At 35.0% G+C, this 24,703-nt stretch overlaps 3 protein-coding genes across 3 annotated transcripts in view; 1 reads left to right on the top strand and 2 right to left on the bottom strand.

Moving 5' to 3' along the window:
• LOC135134856 (SNF-related serine/threonine-protein kinase) overlaps positions 1-6,922 on the top strand; it is a 46,537-nt gene extending 39,615 nt beyond the window's left edge. Inside the window, exon 8 of the mRNA XM_064063714.1 lies at positions 1,813-6,922. Coding sequence (XP_063919784.1) covers positions 1,813-3,447 — 1,635 coding nt within the window. The 3' untranslated portion in view covers positions 3,448-6,922. The remainder of the gene's footprint in view (positions 1-1,812) is intronic.
• LOC135135528 (15-hydroxyprostaglandin dehydrogenase [NAD(+)]-like) overlaps positions 1-21,718 on the bottom strand; it is a 136,682-nt gene extending 114,964 nt beyond the window's left edge. The window contains exon 1 of the mRNA XM_064064598.1: positions 21,632-21,718. The gene's annotated coding sequence lies outside the window, so the exon portion shown is untranslated. The remainder of the gene's footprint in view (positions 1-21,631) is intronic.
• Positions 7,924-24,703, bottom strand: part of LOC135135526 (choline transporter-like protein 1) — a 65,827-nt gene continuing 49,047 nt past the window's right edge. The window contains exons 10-15 of the mRNA XM_064064593.1: positions 11,377-11,394; positions 11,061-11,293; positions 10,760-10,923; positions 10,630-10,704; positions 8,091-8,230; positions 7,924-8,029 (exon numbers count right to left, since the gene is read on the bottom strand). Coding sequence (XP_063920663.1) covers positions 8,017-8,029; positions 8,091-8,230; positions 10,630-10,704; positions 10,760-10,923; positions 11,061-11,293; positions 11,377-11,394 — 643 coding nt within the window. The 3' untranslated portion in view covers positions 7,924-8,016. The remainder of the gene's footprint in view (positions 8,030-8,090; positions 8,231-10,629; positions 10,705-10,759; positions 10,924-11,060; positions 11,294-11,376; positions 11,395-24,703) is intronic.

Genomic DNA, 24,703 nt, shown 5'->3' with positions numbered 1-24,703 from the left:
TTTTTTAATACTATTTTTGACTAAAAAAGTTAACGGCAAACAGATTTGTCTTAGAACGTGTTATAAAACTAGGTTTTCCAATTAAAAATGAAAATCCATGACGCATAGCTGATCCGACTGAATATTTATCGTTTCTGGAACTACCCAATAAAAGGTAAATGAACCTACTAAAGCGTTTTATCAAATTTTACTGTTGATGTTTTTTATGCGCACGTATCTGTAGAATGTTGAGATATTGTTAAATATACATACCATTTGTCAAAAAAACTACACTTTACATCGTTGATTTTCCAAGTCCATAAGAAACAATGAATGTTTGCCAATTATTCACAGGATTCGGAAGTTTTGGAGCTAAGCAGTTTAAAATGGTTTGAGGTCAAAGTAAAGGGAGCAGTTTTAGTTATTTGGTTCTGATGAGTATCTAAAATTTTTTTACCATGTCGTATGCATAGTTTCGCGGCCGTCCCAACTTTACGAGGTAAGCGCCAAATATTCTCGGCCTGATATATTTGCGATTGCTCGTCGGGAAATTTGTACAACTCATAAAAGACTAGAGGGTCCCCGCAGTATGTGTGTAAAATTTCAAGCCCCACTGCCCATTAGTTTTGATACATTTGAGGAGTAATATTTGAAAAATTATGGACTCATCATGCCTGTTTAAAATTGAAAATCGAACGGCAATCAAATTCTTATCAAAAGATGGAATTGCTCTAAAGGGTATTAAGGACAGGATGGTTTTTGTGTTTGCTGAAGCTTGTCCTTCACATTTTACTAAAAAAAATGATCACAGTTATTTCGCAAGGGGTAAGAAACCCTTGAAGACGAACCAATCTTCCAAAAAAATCATGGCCACAATTTTTTGGGACTGTAAAGGAATGTTGTTGATTAATTTTAAAGGATGAAATACCACTGTCAACGCTACATATTATGCTTACTTACTGCATAAATTAGGAGAACGTATTTGGGAAAAAAGGCCGAGAAAATTAACAAGAGGCGTTCGATTGCTTCATGAAAATGCGCCCGTTCATACCGCATGTCTTTCTCAAGCTGCTAAAGGGGCCTGTGACTTCGAGTAACTTGATCACCCACCCTACAGTACTGACTTAGCTTCGAACGATTATTAACTGTTCTCTAAGTTAAAAAACGACTTGCAAGGAAAACGTTTTGGACGGATAAAGAGGTGCAAACGGCAGTACTACATCATTTTAGTGATAAAGATTCAAATAATTTTTTTAAACGCATAGAGCTGTTAGTTGGACGTAGTTTTGAATGTATTGAAGTTAACAGAGATTATGTTGAAATATAAATATTTAATTTTTTTCCATCAGGTCTCTTTCTTTGTTAGGCCGAGAATATTTGGCGCTTACCTCGTAGACTGCATAGCTTTTATACTGCTGTATTAATAAACATTGGGCACTAATTTAACCGATACGTATATTTATAGTTTCAGGAGAATAACGCTTAAAATTTAATTAACGAACTTTATCTACAAATTTTCGTAATAAACCTAAAATAGAAACGTCCCTTTAGATATAATATTAATAGTAAATTGCCTCAACATGCCTTGTAGGAATATTAGCCTGTTAAGATTTTGCTATATTTTATAGGAGTAATATTTTTCAAGAATACTTACTAAAGGATTATCTTCACGATTTTGTATTGCCCTTTAGACACAAACAACAATCGATTAGAAAAGTGTTTCTAAAAAGTCAATTCAAAAATAGTTTTTTTGTGATCCAGTATATAAAATCTCTATTTAAAAACAAATCCGAATAAATATCTCATACATGTTTAATATTCCTTATATTGCAGCGGTCTCGTAAATGCAGCATAGTCCAAGAAGATGAAGAGGAAGAAGACATCTCAAGTTGTTCAGGTCGAGAAGAACTAGCACCTCCACTCAATCGAAGAGGTTCTCGGTCAGAAGGGCGCCTGAATCTCGCATTACAAGAAAGACTAGCCGAATCAGAAAGAAGAAAACCCTCGATCGAAAAGAAAGAACCCTCAGATGGAGTACCAAAAGTTCCACCACTGCGAACCATTAAAAATGACAGAAAAGTCCCCGAGAACAAGATAACTCAGCCTAATCAGAATCTCAAGTGGCGAATGGGTAAAAGTTCCAGCTTAGCTGAATCACCGGTCCAGGTTAAAATCATCGAGGAAATGGTCCCCAAAACTGACGTCACTACCACCACCATTATCACCGATTCGTCTACTATTTCCATACCGATTATAACCACGAATTCCCCTTTGTCTTGTCAGGCGATTCCAAAGTACAAAACTATGCCGTCGCCCACGAGGACCACAAGTATAAGCGGAGGCGGCTCGCCTCTGCAGTTGAACGAGATATTCGAGGAAGGTGATGGTCAAGATACGCCGAGACCCACGTCACGCCAGTTTGTCAGCAGGAATCAGAACAGGACATCGTACGAACAAAGGCGATCAAAATTTCATAAAGCGCGAACAGCTTCTTGCAGTTCTTCGGATGCTAGCGATGACGATAGCGAGAAGAGAAAGAAGAGAGCACATAAACTGAACAACACGAGCGCTAAACCCTTCCAGGGGCGCAGGGACAGTCACGATGATAGCAGTGACTCGCAGGAGCCTGGCACAGGGGCGGGAAGCGGCGGCAATAACAACAGAATGACAACTGTCACGGTACAAAATAGCACGAGCAATACTCAACATTCACACAAAAACGGAAGCACAACGAACAGCGGAAGCACAGGCGGAAGAAAAAATACCACCCAAAACAATATTACTTTGGGACGACGGCATAAAGCCAGCAGGAGAAGGAACGGCGAAACGAGATTAAGAGAGAGTCAGTCCTTGAACAGGATAACGGAAGTTCAGGAGGACGGAGCACACGCGTTAGTTATAGCCACGAGCGTTGTGGGAACGCAGGGAGTCGTCAACCCTAAAGCACGCGGTATCGGCGCTAGGATTCTTCAAGGATTTAACATGACAATGAAGAAATCTCAAGACGAGAAAGTAACTCACATATCCCGAAAGGACACTGTCAAGAGTGCCGAGTTCGATGGAATAGAAGTAGATCGAGAAAAACCGAAAGATGATGTAGAGAGTTGCAATAAAATCGTTAGCGACCGATCAGGTTTGAAGAAGATGAGATTGTTAGGGAAGTATTTTCAAGTTCACAAAAAGCTGTGTATACCTTTGCCGGGGTTGTTTAGTAGAAATCGGTTATACAAGGCTCAATCGTGTAGCTCTTTAGCTCGAGACAAAGTCAGTATAAATAACGAAACGATGTTGCGGTGTCGGCAGAGGGCTGTGAGTGTCATTCGAAATAGTGACGGTGATATTAATCAAAACGACAAACCCCAAAGAAAATCTTCAACGGTTGTACAGTTGAACAATGTGTGTAACGAACTAACTGGGATTTGTGCTGTTCATCTTGGACAAGCGTCGAAATGTTGTAGTTTTTGTTGACGGTGTAAGTAATTCCTAAACCAAAGTTAAGTCATTAGTCGAATAAATTGTAGCAATTTCTTTATTAAGCTCAAATTCTAATCGTCATTCTTAAGAGTCTAACTTGGCCAAAGTGTAGGTTATGTAATCTTTTCCTTTTATGGTGTCTTATTTTTATCTATTTAGATGTTGTAAACGATTGATTCATTGGTTTAAACATTTCTAGTTGTTAATCAAAAACAAACAAAAAAAACTAAAAATCAAATAACAGACAGGTGTTTACGGATTGTACGTCTTTGTGGAGTTCTATTTTTCATGGATTTTTTTTTAAGAGTTATTATTGTCTGCTATCCGCTGGTCGGGTCCATTATTTAAGGTTAAAATACTTCGATTTTACTTTATTTATTTCGTGTAATTTAAGAATTAATGCATGCACCACGTATTGGATGTTCTTGAATACTCGAGTCTTCCAGGTTGATTTAATTTAGATTTTTTTATTAACAGCAAAATGGAACTAAGAGGAATCTTTTAATGCGTTGCTTTTCAATATTCCTTGAAGTAATAATTTTGTTTGTACACCTTTAAGTTTTAATTGTTAAAAGATATGTATTTTTTAAAACGCGATATTTACACAAACAGCCTACTTTTCATATTATATACATAAACTGTTATCAATGTCGTGATAAAATATAATTTTACTTACCAAGTAAAAAACTGTACAATATTTGTATATAAATAGGGTAAAATCCAGGTAACACATTCATCTACAACCTATCAACCCCGACATTTGTAAAATTGTAAAGGCGTAAATGATAGTTCTATTAGAACGAATAACAAGATTTGGTTATGAAATATTTTTCATTTTTACAGTTTTACAATAGGTCGTCGTTTTTAGGGGAAGTGTTTATTATTGCTCGTAAAAACCAAGTAATCGTGGCAAAGAGTAGAGTAGAAATAACAACTGAATTAATTTGTACAGTGCTTTTATAAATATTTCTTTCATCTAGTACCCTGTGGAATTTAAAAGAGTTGCAGATTTGCCACTTCTTAATAACGCTAGACATTTTTCACGTTTTAATTGTTATGTACATACTGTGAATGTGTCATCCGTCAAATTAATTGTGACGTTTTAACTTTCGTTTTTTTCCCATTATAGTTTGTTACACATTGTGAAAGAAACGGAACAAATCAGTGCTCACCTCGATGTTAGTATTATTTATGAAAGCTCTGTAAGCAATGTAAATATGACAACTTTTCACATCATATACGCTTGAAATTTTTTCTGGTAATTTTGAAACGAGCGATCAAATAAAAAACACCTCTAGTTACTTCTCGATGCTCAAATGTATTCTGAACGTATAGCGTAGCTATCTTCGTAACAATGATTTGAGCTAAGAACGATAATAATTTGAATAGTGACAGATAGTCTGCAAATGAGAGCAACGATAGAATTGACACAACGAGTTTGACACTGACAGATGTGTACGATACAGTGTACGATGTCAGCTACGCCATGTGTTCAAAAAACATTTGCGCATCGAGTAGTAACTAGATAAATTGATAATCGGATGAATCTTATTTTTGTATTATTTTGTTTAGGTATTTTCTGATCAGTCCTAGTTATTTGCATAGCACTGGAAATATCAAAAATTTCGATACAAAATACATCTGCAAATGGCCGTATTTAAGAAAAAATATTGTTGACAAAACTCTTTTTCAGCGTATTTTAATAATGCTAATTCATTTTTATGATTACTTGGTGTCATATAAATCTAATTTTTGAAACATATTGGGTAACAAATTATAGTATGGAATAGTATTTTCTGCTTGACATTTCAACGAGTTATTTACAAATTTTCAAATAAACTATAACTAAATATAAATAAAATCATAACAAATCTTGAAGTGAGGTCATGTTATTAATTAATAAACAAAGCGTATTTGCCAAATTCTAAAGCAACTATAAATTTGTGTAACATAGTGTCATGGAGAAATGTTTGAACATAATTTGTGAGAAAATACAGTATTAGAAAGCTTAATATTTATGACACATCTGTATTACAAACATATCGGCGTGTTACGACACAGCATATAACTCAAATTTTTCTACCAGAATCTCCTATGTTTGATTTATTTTTCTAAACAAATTATAAAAAAAATATCCAATTTATGAACAACTTCTCTACATAGCCAGTGCGTGCCTTTGTTATGGAAATTTTCAGCACTGACACACAATTTTATAAACCCATGTATGTTTTGGCCGATCCTGCATACAAAAAGGTTGACACTGATGGTTGTCTTTCTACATATTATCTTGTCGTTCATAAGTAGTTGGACTCTTGTAAACTGTAGGGTATCACTCGTCACATAGTTATTATCAACCTGACATTTAAATGATGGATAACCTTCACCAGTCAAATATCTATATCCGTCAAAAAATGTATTAATATTACATTGACAAGTTACCTGCTGAATTTAACTTATTTTAATGTAATCGCGTATGAGGCTTTTCACTTCATAAAGCCAAAAAACTGTGCATGCGCAGATAAGTGTTGATTGAGGCACCAAAGATACCTCCACATAGAATTTAGTTTCTGGATTGTTGTATGTGTTCATATGATCATGACAAGGCAAAATCAATTGATTTTTATTTATGCTATTTTGGCCATGTCAGGAGCATTTCTATGAGATTAATTCATGATAATACTCTTTTGTACTATAACCAATGTTTAATGGTGTGTTAAAAATTCCTCTTATTTCCAATTTGCTTAACGTTCGTGTACATATTTGTTTCTTATATTTATATTTAATGAAATTGTTGAAAGTTTTAGGGTTTTCAGAATGTAAACGTATAAGACTGATTTAAAATAATATTAATGAACCAAATTTGCATTTTAATAATTTTATTGAATATAAATATTTCTCCAGGTGTAAGTACTCTGTGAAGTTAATAAAGTATCTTTTCTTTTACTATATGATAAAAAACAGTGTAGTTCTACAAATACAGAATCTAGAGTGTAGTGAATGTGCAATAGTTGCATTGTTTTCAGTGTTATAAAATGTTTAACTGTGTGATTTTTAGATATTTTAATTTCAATACACTGATCTGATTAATCCATCAAGATATATATCTACGCATACTTTTCGTTTAACAATTTATCATGACCAAGTATTGACTTAACTCTTATCTGACTTCGTTTTCTCTGTTAATTTAGTTTTGTACGAACTCGTACGGATAAGAGTTAAATAACAAACTTGTAAGGTATGTGCTATGCACAAAATTTCCTGTGTAATTAGCTCATAACATTTCTTTGACATTAAGTATCAACCAATTTTAATTTATTGTATTTAAGTGTAACTCTCTTTACCTAACACTTTTGTGTGCCTTTGTTTTGTAGATGCTATTTATTGATGTCAAGCTGGTCTTGTCGTTAGTAATAGTTGTCTCTTTGTATGCATCTGTGTGTGCACCTAATGAATAAATATTTAACAGGCACCCAGAGTTTTTGTTAATTACCAATTTATTCCAAATAATTTTCATAGAAAGATGACGTTGAACAAACTACTACCGACATTTACGTGAAAATAAAAAAAATCTTAAATCCTGTTAGAGTGGTAAACTACAAAATCAAGGTTGAGTTGATGGTAACTCAGTTGTACTTAGCGTAACATTAACACAAAGAGGTTTTCCGGTTTGACCACATCAGTGTTAGAAAGAGTTTTGTGAACTTTCGTAAAGGAGTTCATGACTAAGAAGAACGAAAAGTCTGGGAGAGAAGCTTTGAGGTCGTTCTGGAGCTCGCTAGAAACTGCGGCACGATTATGACTCATCGCGGCAATATGCATGGGCCGCTTCGAGGTCGTTTTTCCTGAAAATTCCAGAAGCATCGGCTCCTTGATAAGTCATCGGGTTTATCTCGTAACACTACCAATCCCCCCCCCCCCCCCCCCTTTGTTTCTTAAACTGAGTTTTCGTCTTCCGCCCTCGTCGAATCCTGTAAACGACATAGTTGATCTTTTTCATGACGGTATATGAACTTTCCCAATCCGGTGACAACTTCGGACGACCTTTCCTTCTTCTAGGAATTATACAGCCATACAAAACCCCCAGCGTGGAATTCTAGTGAATTACCCTAAAGATTATATTTATTCTATCACTTGCTATCCTATTTTTGTGCAAAGCTCTCTTCCGAAAACTATGCGTGCCAGTGTCTGACCCTTCAAACTGTTGAACCATTAGAGCGCCCAGTAAGCTCTATTGCTTTAGTTCGAAAATCAAAAGACAAGCCCCACTACCTGAACGACTGAATATAATTGTCTTTCAAGTTTCAGCTCTGTATATAAAACAAGGTTCTTCCGAGTTCTTCAACAATTTATTAGTAATTTACTATAATCTGTAAATTGCCGGCTACCTGAGAATAATTTAAATTTACACTGTACATTTATTTATACACACGAATTTTCTGGAGAGTGAATAAAAACGAAAAAAATGTTTACATGAGTTTATTAAGAACAGAATAACTGAGTTTCATTTAATTAAGGCATATTAAATTTGATGGAGGTACTTAAACGGGTAAGTATATTATGTTACTAGTTGGACTTCCTAAAATTTAATGTATAAAAATCAGAAAACTATCTATCTCTTATTTGTAGAAGAAACTTACTTTTCTTTTGCCAAAGTAAATGATTGTGCTTTCCTAATTTGATTGTGAAGTTCCAATGTTGCATAATATGCATTGTTCTCAGTTCCGTCATTTATGCACTGATCTTCACAATAACAAAGAAAAATGGTATCAACAGCAATCTGAAATAGATAAAAATATACAGAGTTTCTAGTATGGAAGCAGTTAAATATCGCGAAAACGGTTATTTGGATCTTCTTGAAATTTGGGCTATACTTAAAAACACTCAAGCTCTATTTTCTGTAATTTTAAACTTCATTTGTTTTCTAGATGCAATGCTAACTTGATTTGAGCGTAAGCTAAGGAAGTATAGTAATCGAGTCCATTGCACGAATGACCACTTTTATTTTTCTTGACGTTTTATGACCCCTATAGTACGAAAAAAGTAATCCCATTTCCGTCTGTCTGTCTCTCTGCCTGTCTGTCTGTCTGTCTGGCGTTTGTATCCAGACAATTATGTTCTGCTAATGAATAATGTTACAGTATTTTAATTAAGATTCATTTACTGTGCGATGGGTCGATGAATAAAAACTTGGCAAAAAATATCTGGTATCGGCGAGAATTTTTTGTTCATTTTTCGTATTAGGTTCTTTATTGAAGGCATTGCGGAGGCGTAAATTAATTTGTATAAGGGTTTATTTTTGTTAAAAATAATCTAGTTTCGGGCTTAAAGTGAAAGGTGAGTGTTGTGATAGGCCTATGAGTCTACAAGGATCGGCGCGGAAGGAAAGGAAATCAGGATATAAAGGGTAAGTGTTGCTAAAAGGCTTTATGTATCGGTCTGTTATTATTCAATGTATTGTACCTCATTTCTTCAGTTCTTTTATTCTAAATTAATATAACAATACTTAACGACATGATAAATATGTTTGTTTCAACAAAAATTCAAACCTTAATATTTCGTTAGATATTTATTCTTTAAAACTGGCATTTTCGGCTGAAATAATTTGAATATCTAATAGATTTTATCAATGTTAATTACCTATTTAAAAATTAAATCCAATTTTGATTTATATCTCATTAGCATTACAGACCGTCTTTACATTTTACGCATCACAGCAAATAATAATATTATTGATTGCAATTATTATCGTTATGGTTTTTTAAATTTCAGAATTGTCTTGAAAACATTTTTGTATTTAGGACATACTTAACTACAACTACAAGAGGTAGAAAACAATTTTCAATGTTTGAGTTTATTGCAGTTTCTCCGAAACTTTTTTTTGTGTATTTTTAATCTGTTATACATATAGATTTTTTTCTGTTCACCTTCACCCAGAATAGCATGATGTAAATGTAAAATTTTGCTTACAATTTATATTGTGATTTCAAAACTTTTTCTGAATAGTATTTTTTTAATCTTATCTACTTATTAAACCTGTGTAGTGTTGAATTGCACAGTTATTAAAAATTAGTATCTACAAAGTTGATGTTAACTTCTATGATAGTTTTCTTTGTGTACACACAAATTTCATGTGTTTTTTGTTGCAATGGGTTCGTAAATGAAGATGAGGGGATTCGCTAAACTGTAGCAGAAGAAACCTAAAGCTTAGATCTTTGCATTATGTAATTTTAAACTGAGTTTTGTTTTCTTAACATTTTTTTATCTTTTGTGAAGGCTATTTTGATCGGTAATTTTGCCTTATTTTTGTTTTATCACGATTTTTTTGACTTTTTACATGTTTTGTAAATATTTTATTTTTATGCACTCTATTCCTTATGTGCGTGGGTTTAGACAATTTTTTCTCTTCGATTTTTCGTGCAGAAGAAAAAAAATACGTTTTTTTTCTTTTTTTTTTTTTCTCAAGAATATTTAAAATTATATATTTTATGTTAATAAACCACAAAGGATCGAAGAACTCCAAGAAAGAATATTAAATGTGATTGCTGATACTCCTCCTAATATTCTAACAGATTCATTTGGAAATTTTGTGCAACGTATTTACCATTGCATAGAAGTACTTAAATGGAGAACATTTAGCACATTTTGTTATAAAATTATTGTTTCTTAAATGTTAATTTAATGTTTTTTCAACAACGTAATTTTTTATTTAAATTTTTCAAAAAGGTTTCATAACAATGTATTCACTATTTACATCGGAGTATTGTTATTTCTAGAATATTTTCTAAACTATTTGGAAACACCATTTAAATCAATCTGTTACGCTGGCACCTTTATTTCAGTTTATGTACCCTCAGTCCTATAATTTTTTTAATGATTGGACACATGTATACATGCGTTACATTTCTGAATTCAGAAAAAAAATACTATTTAAAAACGGAACATTTGACTACTAGTGCTATTTAAAAAAAATCAAGCTAGCTCTGTACCTCAAAAACAAAAAAATGAAGTACAAAATTTGAAAAAAATGCAGAATTTAGAACTTGAGTATTCCCATTTCCCAGGGACAATTCAAATTTCAAAAAGTTTCAATAAATCGTTCTCGTGATATTCTACTGATTTTATAAATAATATAGATTTCACTTTATTTGACTTATGTATGTAGACAGTTCTGCTTACCTCGAAAACCACAAAAAAGCAATGGACACATAACCAAGCGACTAGGCCTCCCAATATTATATTAATTACCGATAACTAAATTACAAAAATTGTTTATTTGTAACTATTCAACGTAGGTAAAACAACTTACGTTCATTACTATACCGATGACGACAGTTGCCACAACCACTACTAGTTTAAGCATAAAAAACACAAAATTGCCAATTGCATTCATTACAATGGCACTTAAGAAGTTTGAAATGATCAGATCAATAGCACGAAAACTTGATCGACAAAGAGGTTGTCCATGAATAGCTGAAAATATGAAAACTCTTTGAATAATTATCTTGTTTTTTTGTAGCTGTTTTTACCTACTTGTAATTGTTATTATCTAACAAAGCTATAGGTAGATTTTTAGAATTTAACAATATTTTTACAGAAATTTTTCTTACCAGTTTCGATATATCCCATTGAAGTGACATATTTTAGTAAGTCTTCTAGAGGTTTTAAACAGTAATAATATAAAAGACGCATGCAGCGATTTTGTGTTGCCAGTGCTCTAGTTATGGATTTCAGTATAGTAATTATTGTTATTATAAGTGACCCAAATGCCACTGTACCAAGATGGTAACGAATTAAATTATAGAAGCTGTTGTAAATTGGGGACACGACTAGTGCTTTGTCTCTAAAATTAAAATGAATTGAATAAACTGATCTGATATAGATATGTAGTTATATCACTGAAGGCACTAAATATAAATTGTTTACCTGGTAAAGTAATAAGTACCCTGTTAAAAATGCCCAATCAAACCCAGTATAAACCAATCTAAGTTTGATTGGACCAGATTGGGTTTGATTGGGTTAATTGGGACACATTTGAACTTATATTGGATTTGATTGGGCAAACACAATTAAGGGCTTTGATTGGATTTAATTGTATTTGATTGTGAAAAGTTGGAAATAATTATATATTACCAATAAAAACATCGAAAAGGCAAAATGCGATGCAATGAGAACAATTTAGGTTCGGAATGTGTTACAACGTGTAAATGGAACAATTTATATTTAACTCATTTTATTTTCTCACTAATAACGGCGCTCCTAATTGAAACAATTTTGATGTTTTTAAGTTGGTAACATTTTTTTACATTCCCAAAATGGCTTTGAGAGAGATTCATGCGTTTGCAGCAATTATTGTAATATTATTGTTATATCTACATAGTTAACATTTACAACAAAAGCCCCTAATAGTATATTAAAGAACGAGTTTCATAAGGCAAATATTGAGATATTTTCTACCGCCCACGTTTTTTGGTTTTCTAATAGAGCTATTAACGCACGCAAATGACGTCACAGCAGTTCGTTAATAGCAGAAAGGCGTTCTTTAATAGATCTGGTGTAATTTAGATCGGTAAGATTGGTAGCAATGACGAGAAATGTCAGGTGAATGTCAGTGGCAAATCTAAACTTCAAATTTCCCACGTTTCCGGACGCGTAACTTCTTCGCAAGACATTTTAACCAATTTTAAATTACGAAAACTCGAATTGATTCGAATTACAATTGTTGTTGTGAAAATTCGAACCTCAAATATTTCGTGGTTAGTGCAAATTTTAATTAAATTTTGGGAAAAAACGTGTGCGGTAGAAAAAATAGTATAAATAACTCGTTCATAAGGCCATTGAGGCACGAATCCAAGTTTATAGAACGAGCGGCGAAGCCGCGAGTTATATAAAGGATGGAAATATTTGCCTTATGAAACTCGTTCTTTAATATACTATTAATTACTACAGAAATAAAAATTATATTAATACGATTATAACGAAAAATAAAATTTTTTGACGAAAGCATCCCTTTGTTAAAATTTTATTACCTGAGTGCAAGGCTCGAGAAACCTTCTGTGTCGATCGTAAGAATATATATCTCTAATACATCACTCAAATATATACTCAAAAAAGTTACACAGAAATTTTGTACATATTTGCAACCCCTGTATGAGGATTAACGGAGAACGTAACGACCCAAGTTTTTGAGAACGCGTAACACAAACGCAACCATTTTGCATCTTACGGCTATGGTACTGACCATATGTGCCTGAATATTGCGTTTAAACGACGTTCACAGTGTCGCCCAATCTCGCCCAATCAAATACAATCTGGCCCAATCTCGCCCAATCAAATCCAATTTGCGAATAATCCGCACGCCAATTGCACAAAGAAGGTAAAGAAAGACCACCGGAACGGTGATGTGGTACCCAAGCAAACATATTATCACCATATTAACGAACAATAAAACTTTTTTACAAAACAACCCTTTTACGCGGTTTTAAGTGTTAATACTGTACAATCGGAGTATATTTTTGGGAAAAAATTTTGTGTTCGACACAATAAAATGTATAACTATTAACATGCTCAAAAAAGTTATATAGATATTTTGTTTAAATTAGCAACCCCTGTAAGAGGGTTGACGCCGAACGTAACGACCCACTTTGATGAGAACGCGTAAAGGAGCACATAACACAACTGTTTTTTATTCTGCGGCAAAGATCCTGACCAGACGTGGCTCAAAATTGCGTTTAAACGATGTTCACAGTGTCGCCCAATCTCGCCCAATCAAATACAATCTGGACCAATCTCGCCCAATCAAATCCAATTTGCGAATAATCCGCACGCCAATCGCACAAAGAAGGTACACAATGACCACCAGAACGGTGATGTGGTACCCAAGCAAATATATTATCACCATTTTAACGAATAATAAAACTTTTTTAGAAAACAACCCTTTAACGCGGTTTTAAGTGTTAATACTGTACCACCGGAGTATATTATTGGGAAAAAATTCTGTGTACGACACAATAAACTGTACAGCTGTAAACATACTCAAAAATGTTATATAGATATTTTGTTTAAATTTCCAACCCCTGTTAGAGGGTTGACGCGTAACGTAACGACCCACTTTGACGAGAACGCTTAAAGGAGCACATAACACAACTGTTTTTTATTCTGCGGCAAAGATCCTGACCAGAGGTGGCTCAAAATTGCGTTTAAACGATGTTCACTGTGTCGCCCAATCTCGCCCAATCAAATACAATCTGGACCAATCTCGCCCAATCAAATCCAATTTGCGAATAATCTGCACGCCAATCGCACAAAGAAGGTACACAATGACCACCAGAACGGTAATGTGGTACCCAAGCAAACATATTATCACCATCTTAACGAACAATAAAACTTTTTTAGAAAACAACACTTTAACGCGGTTTTAAGGGTTAATACTGCACAATCGGAGTATATTATTGGGAAAAAATTCTGTGTTCGACAAAATAAAATGTACAACTGTAAACATACTCAAAAACGTTATATAGATATTTTGTTTAAATTACCAACTCCTGTCAGAGCTTGACGCTGAACGTAACGACCCACTTTAATGAGAACGCTTAAGGGAGCACATAACACAACTGTTTTTTATTCTGCGGCAAAGATCCTAACCAGAGGTGGCCCAAAATTGCGTTTAAAGGATGTTCACAGTCTCGCCCAATCTCGCCCAATCAAATACAATCTGGCCCAATCTCGCCCAATCAAATCCAATTTGCGAATAATCCGCACGCCAATCGCACAAAGAAGGTACACAATGACCACCAGAACGGTGATGTGGTACCCAAGCAAACATATTATCACCATTTTATCGAATAATAAAACTTTTTTAGAAAACAACCCTTTAACGCGGTTTTAAGTGTTAATACTGTACCACCGGAGTATATTATTGGGAAAAAATTCTGTGTACGACACAATAAAATGTACAGCTGTAAACATACTCAAAAATGTTATATAGATAATATGTTTAAATTAGCAACCCCTGTAAGAGGGTTGACGCGTAACGTAACGACCCACTTTGATGAGAACGCTTAAAGGAACACATAACACAACTGTTTTTTATTCTGCGGCAAAGATCCTGACCAGACGTGGCTCCAAATTGCGTTTAAACGATGTTCACAGTGTCGCCCAATCTCGCCCAATCAAATACAATCTGGACCAATCTCGCGCAATCAAATCCAATTTGCGAATAATCCGCACGCCAATCGCACAAAGAAGGTACACAATGACCACCAGAACGGTGATGTGGTACCCAAGCAAACATATTATCACCATTTTATCGAATAATAAAACTTTTTTAGAAAACAACCCTTTAACGCGGTTTTAAGTGTTAATACTGTACCACCGGAATATATTATTGGGAAAAAATTCTGTGTACGACACAATAAAATGTACAGCTGTAAACATACTCAAAAATGTTATATAGATAATATGTTTAAATTAGCAACCCCTGTAAGAGGGTTGACGCGTAACGTAACGACCCACTTTGATGAGAACGCTTAAAGGAACACATAACACAACTGTTTTTTATTCTGCGGCAAAGATCCTGACCAGAGGTGGTTCGAAATTGCGTTTAAACGATGTTCACAGTGCGCCCAATCTCGCCCAATCAAATACAATCTGGACCAATCTCGCCCAATCAAATCCAATTTGCGAATAATCCGCACGCCAATTGCTCAAAGAAGGTACACAATGACCACCAGAACGGTGATGTGGTACCCAAGCAAATATATTATCACCATTTTAACGAATAATAAAACTTTTTTAGAAAGCAACCCTTTAACGCGGTTTTAAGTGTTAATACTGTACCACGGGAGTATATTATTGGGAAAAAATTCTGTGTACGACACAATAAAATGTACAGCTGTAAACATACTCAAAAATGTTATATAGATAATATGTTTAAATTAGCAACCCCTGTAAGAGGATTGACGCGTAATGTAACGACCCACTTTGATGAGAACGCTTAAAGGAACACATAACACAACTGTTTTTTATTCTGCGGCAAAGATCCTGACCAGACGTGGCTCCAAATTGCGTTTAAACGATGTTCACAGTGTCGCCCAATCTCGCCCAATCAAATACAATCCGGACCAATCTCGCCCAATCAAATCCAATTTGCGAATAATCCGCACGCCAATCGCACAAAGAAGGTACACAATGACCACCAGAACGGTGATGTGGTACCCAAGCAAACATATTTTCACCATTTTATCGAATAATAAAACTTTTTTAGAAAACAACCCTTTAACGCGGTTTTAAGTGTTAATACTGTACCACCGGAGTATATTATTGGGAAAAAATTCTGTGTACGACACAATAAAATGTACAGCTGTAAACATACTCAAAAATGTTATATAGATAATATGTTTAAATTAGCAACCCCTGTAAGAGGGTTGACGCGTAACGTAACGACCCACTTTGATGAGAACGTTCAAAATAGCACATAACACAACTGTTTTTTATTCTGCGGCAAAGATCCTGACCAGACGTGGCTCAAAATTGCGTTTAAAGGATGTTCACAGTCTCGCCCAATCTCGCCCAATCAAATACAATCTGGCCCAATCTCGCCCAATCAAATCCAATTTGCGAATAATCCGCACGCCAATCGCACAAAGAAGGTACACAATGACCACCAGAACGGTGATGTGGTACCCAAGCAAACATATTATCACCATTTTATCGAATAATAAAACTTTTTTAGAAAACAACCCTTTAACGCGGTTTTAAGTGTTAATACTGTACCACCGGAGTATATTATTGGGAAAAAATTCTGTGTACGACACAATAAAATGTACAGCTGTAAACATACTCAAAAATGTTATATAGATAATATGTTTAAATTAGCAACCCCTGTAAGAGGGTTGACGCGTAACGTAACGACCCACTGTGATGAGAACGTTCAAAATAGCACATAACACAACTGTTTTTTATTCTGCGGCAAAGATCCTGACCAGACGTGGCTCAAAATTGCGTTTAAAGGATGTTCACAGTCTCGCCCAATCTCGCCCAATCAAATACAATCTGGCCCAATCTCGCCCAATCAAATCCAATCTGCGAATAATCCGCACGCCAATCGCACAAAGAAGGTACACAATGACCACCAGAACGGTGATGTGGTACCCAAGCAAACATATTATCACCACCTTAACGAACAATAAAACTTTTTTACAAAACAACCCTTCTACGCGGTTTTAAGTGTTAATACTGCACAACCGGAGTATATTGTTGGGAAAAAATTTTGCGTTCGACACAATAAAATGTATAACCATAAGTATGCTCAAAAAATTTACATAAATATTTTCTGCATATTAACCACCCCAATAAGGGGGTTAACGGAGAACGTAACGAACCACTTCGATGGGAACTCGTGAAGAAACACATAACACAAACATTTTTCATCCTACGGCATTGCTATTGACAAAACGTGGCTCAATATTACGTTTAAACGACGTTCACAGTGTCGCCCAATCTCACCCAATCAAATACAATCCCAAATTGGGAACGCCTAATCAAATTGAATCTGCGAATAATCTGTACGCCAATCGCACAAGGAAGGTAAAGAATGACCACCAGATTGGTGATGTGGTACGAAGGGAAGCATATTATGTAATATTATTATTACTGAACAATTCTTTTTAAGCGGTTTAAGGTGTTAAAACTGTACTTCCCGAGAATATCAATGACAAAATATTCTGTGTTAGACAAAATGAAATATATCATGAGGTTTCTGTTTCTCTGAACATAGGATAATTCATGTACGTTGAGCACATTCATCCTCCAATGGATTGATTTGGACTTTTAAAAACTGAACATAAGAGCACATAAGATTCGTAATAATAGGAAATAGGAGTAGGCCATGTCAACGATGACATTTACATTAAAATTTTTGATGAAATATTTTTAAAAAGGTCAATAACGTAAATGTTCTGTTCTTTAAACTTGTACTTATTACAATAGCTTAACATGAAGACAGTTTTTAAAAGTCCAAGTCAATCCATTACAAGCAGGTATGCAATTAACTTAACATTAATTATTCTATGTTCAGAGAAAAAAAATCTCACGGTATACAGGGTTAGTCACGAAAAAATTATTTTTACGCAACCCAAAATACTAATACCGTGTGCCACTTGATACTAACTGAATTTATAAAATGAAATGCTTAGGGCCGGTTGCATAAACGCAAATCAAATTTAATCTCTGATTAACTCCATAGTAACGATTGTTATTATCATAGTTACAATTGTTCTAAATCAGAGTTTAAATTTGATTTGCGTTTATGCAACCGGCCCTTAATACATGATTGCTTTGAGTTGGGCACTTTTGGCAGTGTCATTTTGACAATTCCGGAAAGGAGGTTACGCGATGTCCATGATCGTACTGTAGCGACTCGGAGATCTGGCGCCGCTCATAAATTTGTTAGGGCTTGCTTCGAGTACCTCTTAATCTTTTGCAATGATACGGATTAGTAATGAGTAGGGCCAGGCGGTTGAAATTTAAATGCTCCGTATTGCCTCCCACTACGGCCGACCAGTGGCTTGTAGCCGATGTTACGTATCGCGAAGAAAATTATGAGAAAACTAATGTGAAGTGAACGTCAGTTGATGATTTCGAAATCCATATCCACGAAATAGTAATAATAATAGTTGTAATAATTTTCAAGTGTCGGTGTCGTTGAAAATAAAACTATTTGTGTACATTATCAAAAATAATGCACAATTGGAAAACGAGAAGAGAGTAACGCAAGGCTGTAGCCTCCTGCACTGTGGACGGGTAGCGGGGATAAATAAATTTCGACCGCACAGCTCTAGTAATGAGAGAATTATTTCTAAAAATTACTTTTACGATATTTTATTCAAAGGATACAACTTAAACTTGAAAGAGTAATTAAATAATTTAACTACTGCAACAACTGTTGAAAATGTTGGCATGTTGGGGGGATGTTACGGCGTTTTTGTAAACCAGACGCTACAGCTTTGTAGTTTGAAGAGGCTCCAGTTGACACAGCGATGGCGAACTAACAAATGCCCATTAGCGGGGAAAAATATTGCTAGGGTACTTACGGCTTCAGAAGAGCGCAGATTGGGAGAGGTACGTCCATTCAATGGGGTTGCAGAGCGGAGTAAACGATGAAGAAAAATGGTAAAAAGTAACCAACGTGAAACGGACACTGCCAAAGTCAAAGCAATCATGGATTAAGCATTTCATTTTAAATTCAGATAGTATCAAGTGATATAGGGTATTAGTATTTTGGGTTGCGTAAAAATAATTTTTAGAAATAATTTTCTCATGACTAATCCTGTATTTATATGGATACTCAGAAAGGTTACCTAGATAGTTTGTGCAAATTAGCAACCCCTATAGGAGGGTTGACAGAAAACGTAACGACGACTACGTTGAGAACGTATAAAGGTACACGTAATGTAAACGTCTTAACTCCTACTATACGGCAATGGCACTAATCAAACATTGCTCAAAACGACGTTTAACCGACGTTCACAGTGTCACCCAATCTGTCTCAATAAAATCTAATTTGCGAACGACGGTTTTCCATAAATGTGTGGGCCGGTGGTGGAACTCCCGGTGGTTTTTTTACCTATCAACAAACATCTTGCGACGTTCTGAAGCCTGTATTGCCGGCTAAGGACAACATTTTCAACATTTATTGTAAAGAGGTAATAACATTCTAAGTTACTCTTATTTTTGTTCTAATAAACAAAGTGGAATCGTTGTGTCAACGACCAAACATTCGTCAGAATAAAAAGTCGATCACTATGAAGCATTGTCAAAAATCGGTCCTTTTCAAGACAACCAAACAAATAATAATCTTTCGCATTGACCTTTAACGATGAATGAATGCATGAATGAAGAAATGATAACCAGCAAAAAGTCGGTTTTACTTTTAATTGAAACTGAAAGTGTTAACGTCGTTTTTGTTCAAACGTTTTCCCACCTACTGTTTAAAACGGTGAATCGGTGGCATCGCATCGAGAGTGGTTCATCGGGGTTTTGCCCCATTCGATTTTTAATTTGTTTTTACTGCCCGAGCGTAAGCTAAGGAGGTATAGTAATCGAATCCATCAGACGAATGATCAGTTTTATGCTTTGTCGTATTCCAAACACGAATTGAACCTGCGGTACTAGAATTGTGGGTTCTATGCCGAACTTGGTCGCTTACTTTTTATTTTCTTGCATTGATATAACGCCGTGACTATTTCTCTTTTGTGCTGTGACTAGAATTATGCATGTTCATGACGTCATCACAAATTTTGTTATTGATCAAATTATTATGAACGAGTCATCCCATTTTCTCGAAAATTAAAAAATACGCACGTCTTTTTATAATAATAATAAAATAAGCATTACAATATTCAGAACAATAACTGTGTTCGATTGTAATTTCATTAATAATTTTAGGCCTCTGTTTTAGAAGACAAACTCATTCAAATGAAACTAATTTCTACATGACATTGTGGTAACCCAAACTTCCCGCCTTAAATTGACCGTGAAAAAGTTTGAAAGGTCCGTGGAAAATTCATAAATTCAAAATTTGGCCTTGACTGTGATCGTCTAACAAAAGAAATTTACGTTGTTTTTTTTTTTTTTTTAATGGCGGGAAGACGTTCTTTCATACAAGTGAGCAAACACTGCGTGCGAGTAGAGAGCGCAAGAAATAATAGACAACATGTTTGGGAGGAGGCTAAAAGCGCACTCCTCTTTAAGAGGAAAAGGAGCTGCGAGCGAGCACGACACGTGACTTGCCATCTTGCCTTCACTCCTCACCCCCAAAAACCCCCTATGGTTCATTCACCCACATATAATACATTAAAGAGGTGTATTTGTCGCAGGATACTTATAGCTTTTTACCAATTTTTCATTGATCAAATTAAGATCCTCATTTTCGAGAAAATGTGAGAATACCCATGCTTACTAATTTTAGTCTTTTGTATTGAGGAGACAACTTATTAAAATTAAACAAATTTCTACGTGACATTGTTTCGATGTATAAACAGAAATAATCGTAGTTAAGCATGCACAGTGATAATAATACACCCCTTCCCTTTGCTTTTGTGCTATGAATATATTTCATATTGTCTGTATATCTGCGGACGACACGTCCTTGGAATTTGCACCCCCACGGCTCGTGGGGTTCAAGGTATCATTTACACAACTCGTTTTTAATACAGGGTGATGAAAAAAAGGCGCCGAAGCTAATCGCCATGTTAGAAGTAATTTTTAACTGTAGAAGGAATCGAAAACACAAATTAATTTCATTGCCTTTTAACGAAGATGTAAGCTTTCCGTTTTTGGTAACAGAAACCTATAGGATAACGAATTTTATGATAATTTATTTGTTAGCGTCTACATTTTGATGCAATTGATAATAACTGCCACAAAAACAAACAAATAACCTCTTGAAACCAATTTTATTAAAGATATAAAAGTACCAATTCTCGACCCCAAAGAAAATTTAGCAATCATGCAACATTGCGAACTTTCTGGGATATTCATTGTTGTGAACCATAGTAACAAGACAATACTTTTATTTTCATTGTTATTTTGTTTTGTCACATTTCAACGTGTGTCAATCAAAAATATAAAAAAAAATGGTAATGGAATACACATACAGTTTCCATGAGTATCTTGACATGGTGCTCTGTTTAGGCGCAGCAGCTAATAACGCAGCCGAAGCGGCAAGAGAATATGCTAGACTTTATCCACAACGACGTCATCCAGATGATAAAGTTATTAGACGAGTGGAGCAAAGATTACGAGAAAATGGTCAAATGATGCGGATTTATGTAAATCGTGGAAGACCGCGTGAAGTTCGTACGCCAGCTTTAGAGGAAGCTGTTTTGGAAACTATTGAAAATGCACCAGGGCGAAGCATTAGAGGACTAGCACGAGAGTTTGAAGTAGATTTTAGAACGATACAAGCTATACTTGCTGATGAACATTATCATCCTTATCATTACATCAAGGTACAGGCTCTTCATCCAAGTGACTACCCTGCCAGAGTGCAATTTTGCGAATGGCTTCTTCAACGTCATGCAAACGACCTTAGATTTATTGACAACATTTTATGGACAGATTAGTTAATTTTCTCTCAAAATGGTATATTCAACCAGCACAATAATCACTTTTGGTCAACTGAAAACCAGGGGCGGCTTGTCCTATGAGGCAGGTGAGGCAGTGCCTCACCAATGAATTTTACGCCTTATTAGGATTTTTATTATTTTATACGGACACATTTCGGCCAATAATTTGTGTCTTTTTTCTAAAATTTTAAAAATAAATATAGAAAATTATATTCTTATTTTTATCTCGGTAGGTACTCGTTGCTCCCTTAATTAAACAGCGCGCTTAAACACTCGGCACAACATGTATTTTGTGACGCGAATGAGGCCGACTCGAAGCTTGCCTCTACAGCATATATAGAAATCATGTCGTTAATAGGCAAGCAACCTGCAATACACTTATAAGCGGTATGAGTTGAAAAAAGACAAAATTGAGGCTAGCCTCATTTCCGTGCTTGCAAAAGAGATGGACAACTATATTATTTGCGCGCGGGGAACGTGCGATTGCAATGCAGTCTGCATTCGCAGGAGTATTCAAAATTAGGCCGTTGATTGTTTTGCCACAAATCTGTGTGTGTATAAATTGATTCAAAATTTCGGTAACAGAATTTTGTCTTAAAAGTGCCTACGTTTGCGTGGGTCGCGTTAGTGCTTTGTGCTTGTCATAATTTGATTTCGGTAATCGTTATTTAAGATTACGAGTAAATCGGAATTTTTCTCTACTAACGTTAAATGACAATGGCAGTTCTGTTTTTTCTACTTTCACGTATGATGATAAATTGTATGTAGTTAAGGAATTAAAACCGCCGGTTCCTGATTTGAGTAAATCGTTAATTGATCCATAAAAAAAATTTAAAATAAATCCGTATTTATATTTTATATTTTTTTCATTTTGTTTTTTGTTATAAATCAAATTAGCTTTATTTTATGTTGTATTTGATCTTTTTCGATATGTTTCCTTTAAAGTTTATTTTAATTTTGTTTTTTGTTAGAAGTTATATTAGTTTTTTCTGACCACGCTTCCCTTTCCTTTTGTCCTGTCATTCTCATCCTTTCCTTGCAAGACCTCCTTACACCTTCACGTTGGTTCTTTGTGGACAGTTAAATGAGTTTACAAATTTGTTTATTTGACTAAATAGAAAATATTTAAGTAAACTTGATTTATTTATATTTTAGAGCGTTTTGTGCTGTGCCTCATCAATTTTTCAAGTCATGAGCCGCCCCTGCTGAAAACCCATTCGTTGTCCGTCCTCGTGTCCATCAACGACGTTTTAGCCTCAATCTCTGGGCTGGCATTATTAACATGAATCTTCTAGGGCCATTTGAATTGTCTGCAAGACTAAATGCAGAAAATTTTTTAGAATTCTTACAAAATGAGTTTTAAGTTTTGCTTGATAATTTGCCCCTCGCTAATTTAAGGAATATGTGGTTGCAGATGGACGGCGCACCTCCTCATTTTGGAAGAATAGTCCGGAATTGGTGCGACGAGGCTTATCCACATGGGTGGATTGGTAGAGGTGGTGCGATTGCATGGCCTCCTCGGTCACCAGACCTAAATCCGTGCGATTTCTTTCTTTGGGGGTCATCTCAAAGATCTCGCATATGCTATCCCAGTAAATAGCTTGGCAGAATTAAGAGACAGAATAAATGCAGCTATTGGAACGATAAATGCCCCTATGCTCCAGAGAGTGAAGGAAAATTTAATTAAAAAGGCAAATTTGTGCATTGAAGTGGAAGGCAGGCATTTCGAGCAATTGCTCTAATAGTTTTTATAGTTTTTAATTAAAATAAATGAAGATTTGTAAAAATAATAAAATTTATGCAATTTGACAGTCGTTTTTGTTTTGTGTAGATGTCAGTTTCAGTTTCTTGGAGACCAACGCACCTGTGAATTATTAATTTTACAAAAAAGAAAGTTAAATTTATGCAGTATTGCCATTTTGTGCTGCTAGAAAAATGGTTTAAAGTAAAAGAAAATATATTTATAGCACTTTTGCTGCAATTTTGATGATGCTTTAACAGAAAAGGACATTTTAGTTAAAATCGTCGGCGCCTTTTTTTCATCACCCTGTATATGTATAAAGGTTATCATAAAACACCAATTGTTATAATAGGGAAGTTCTATCGAAGTAACCTTGGCCCTATGTTTCTATATTTCCACGCTACTACGGTACATGATGCCGTGGTTACAATGACTGTATCTATGTATTTCGAAATCACCCTATATGAACGTAGGGTAATTGCCCCAGTAATGGACACTGTTAATTGAAAAAATTAAAAAATTTCATAATTTGCGCCAAAATAACTTATTTGGGTACGCCATATGCTACAGTAGTTTAAGTCGCATATTCCACTGTGATTTGACGTTGCTAGCTTCAGTACGTTTTCTGAAATAGAGAATCTTCAAGATGGCTGATGACAAAATAGCTGTTTCAAGTTGTCCGGCGCTTCGTTAGTTTAAATCTTGTAAGTGAGCAAACGTTGTGTGTAGTTGCTGTTGAGAACATTTGTTTACGTTTAATCTTTGACCAGGTAAGTTAAAAACAGATTTTTATGGTTGAAAACACATATTTCCTACAAATAACGATTTTTACGGGGGGTGACCAGTACTGAAACAAAAAATTAAATAATGTGTTAATAATGGACAGTGGGATGTCCATTACTCAGTGGGATGTCCATTACTAAACAAGAAAAATTCAGTAATGGACACCAGTCATCCGATGCCGATATTGAATTCTTACCAAGTTAAGATTGTTTCTAATTCAGGTACATGTGATTTTCTACAAAAGAGGAATGGAAAAAAAGAAGGAAAAAACAGAAAGTTTTTTTGCTATTCGGAGGAGAACATGCAAAATGCTATCCAAGCGGTGAAAGAAAATGGGCTAAGTAAAAAAAAAAGGCTGCCCAACAGTACCATGTTCCTCGTAGTACTCTAATCAGGAAAATGGCAGGAGACAGTCCATGTTGTAGAAAAATGGGACCTCCATCAGAGTTATTTGAAAATGAAGAAAACGTATTGGTTTCATGGATATTGGCCATGGCGAAAAGAGGATTCCCAGTACACAAAACCAATCTTATCATGTCTGTAAAAAAATACTTGGAAGATAATGGTAGAGAACCTCGCTATTTAAATAAATCTAAAACAC

Source organism: Zophobas morio, unplaced genomic scaffold (assembly GCF_036711695.1).
Source record: "Zophobas morio isolate AGI-343-1 ecotype UQ-CSIRO unplaced genomic scaffold, CSIRO_AGI_Zmor_V1 ptg000024l, whole genome shotgun sequence".
NCBI lineage: Eukaryota > Metazoa > Arthropoda > Insecta > Coleoptera > Tenebrionidae > Zophobas > Zophobas morio.
Note: the sequence above shows the minus strand (reverse complement) of the source record. Positions and strands in the feature narration are given on the sequence as shown.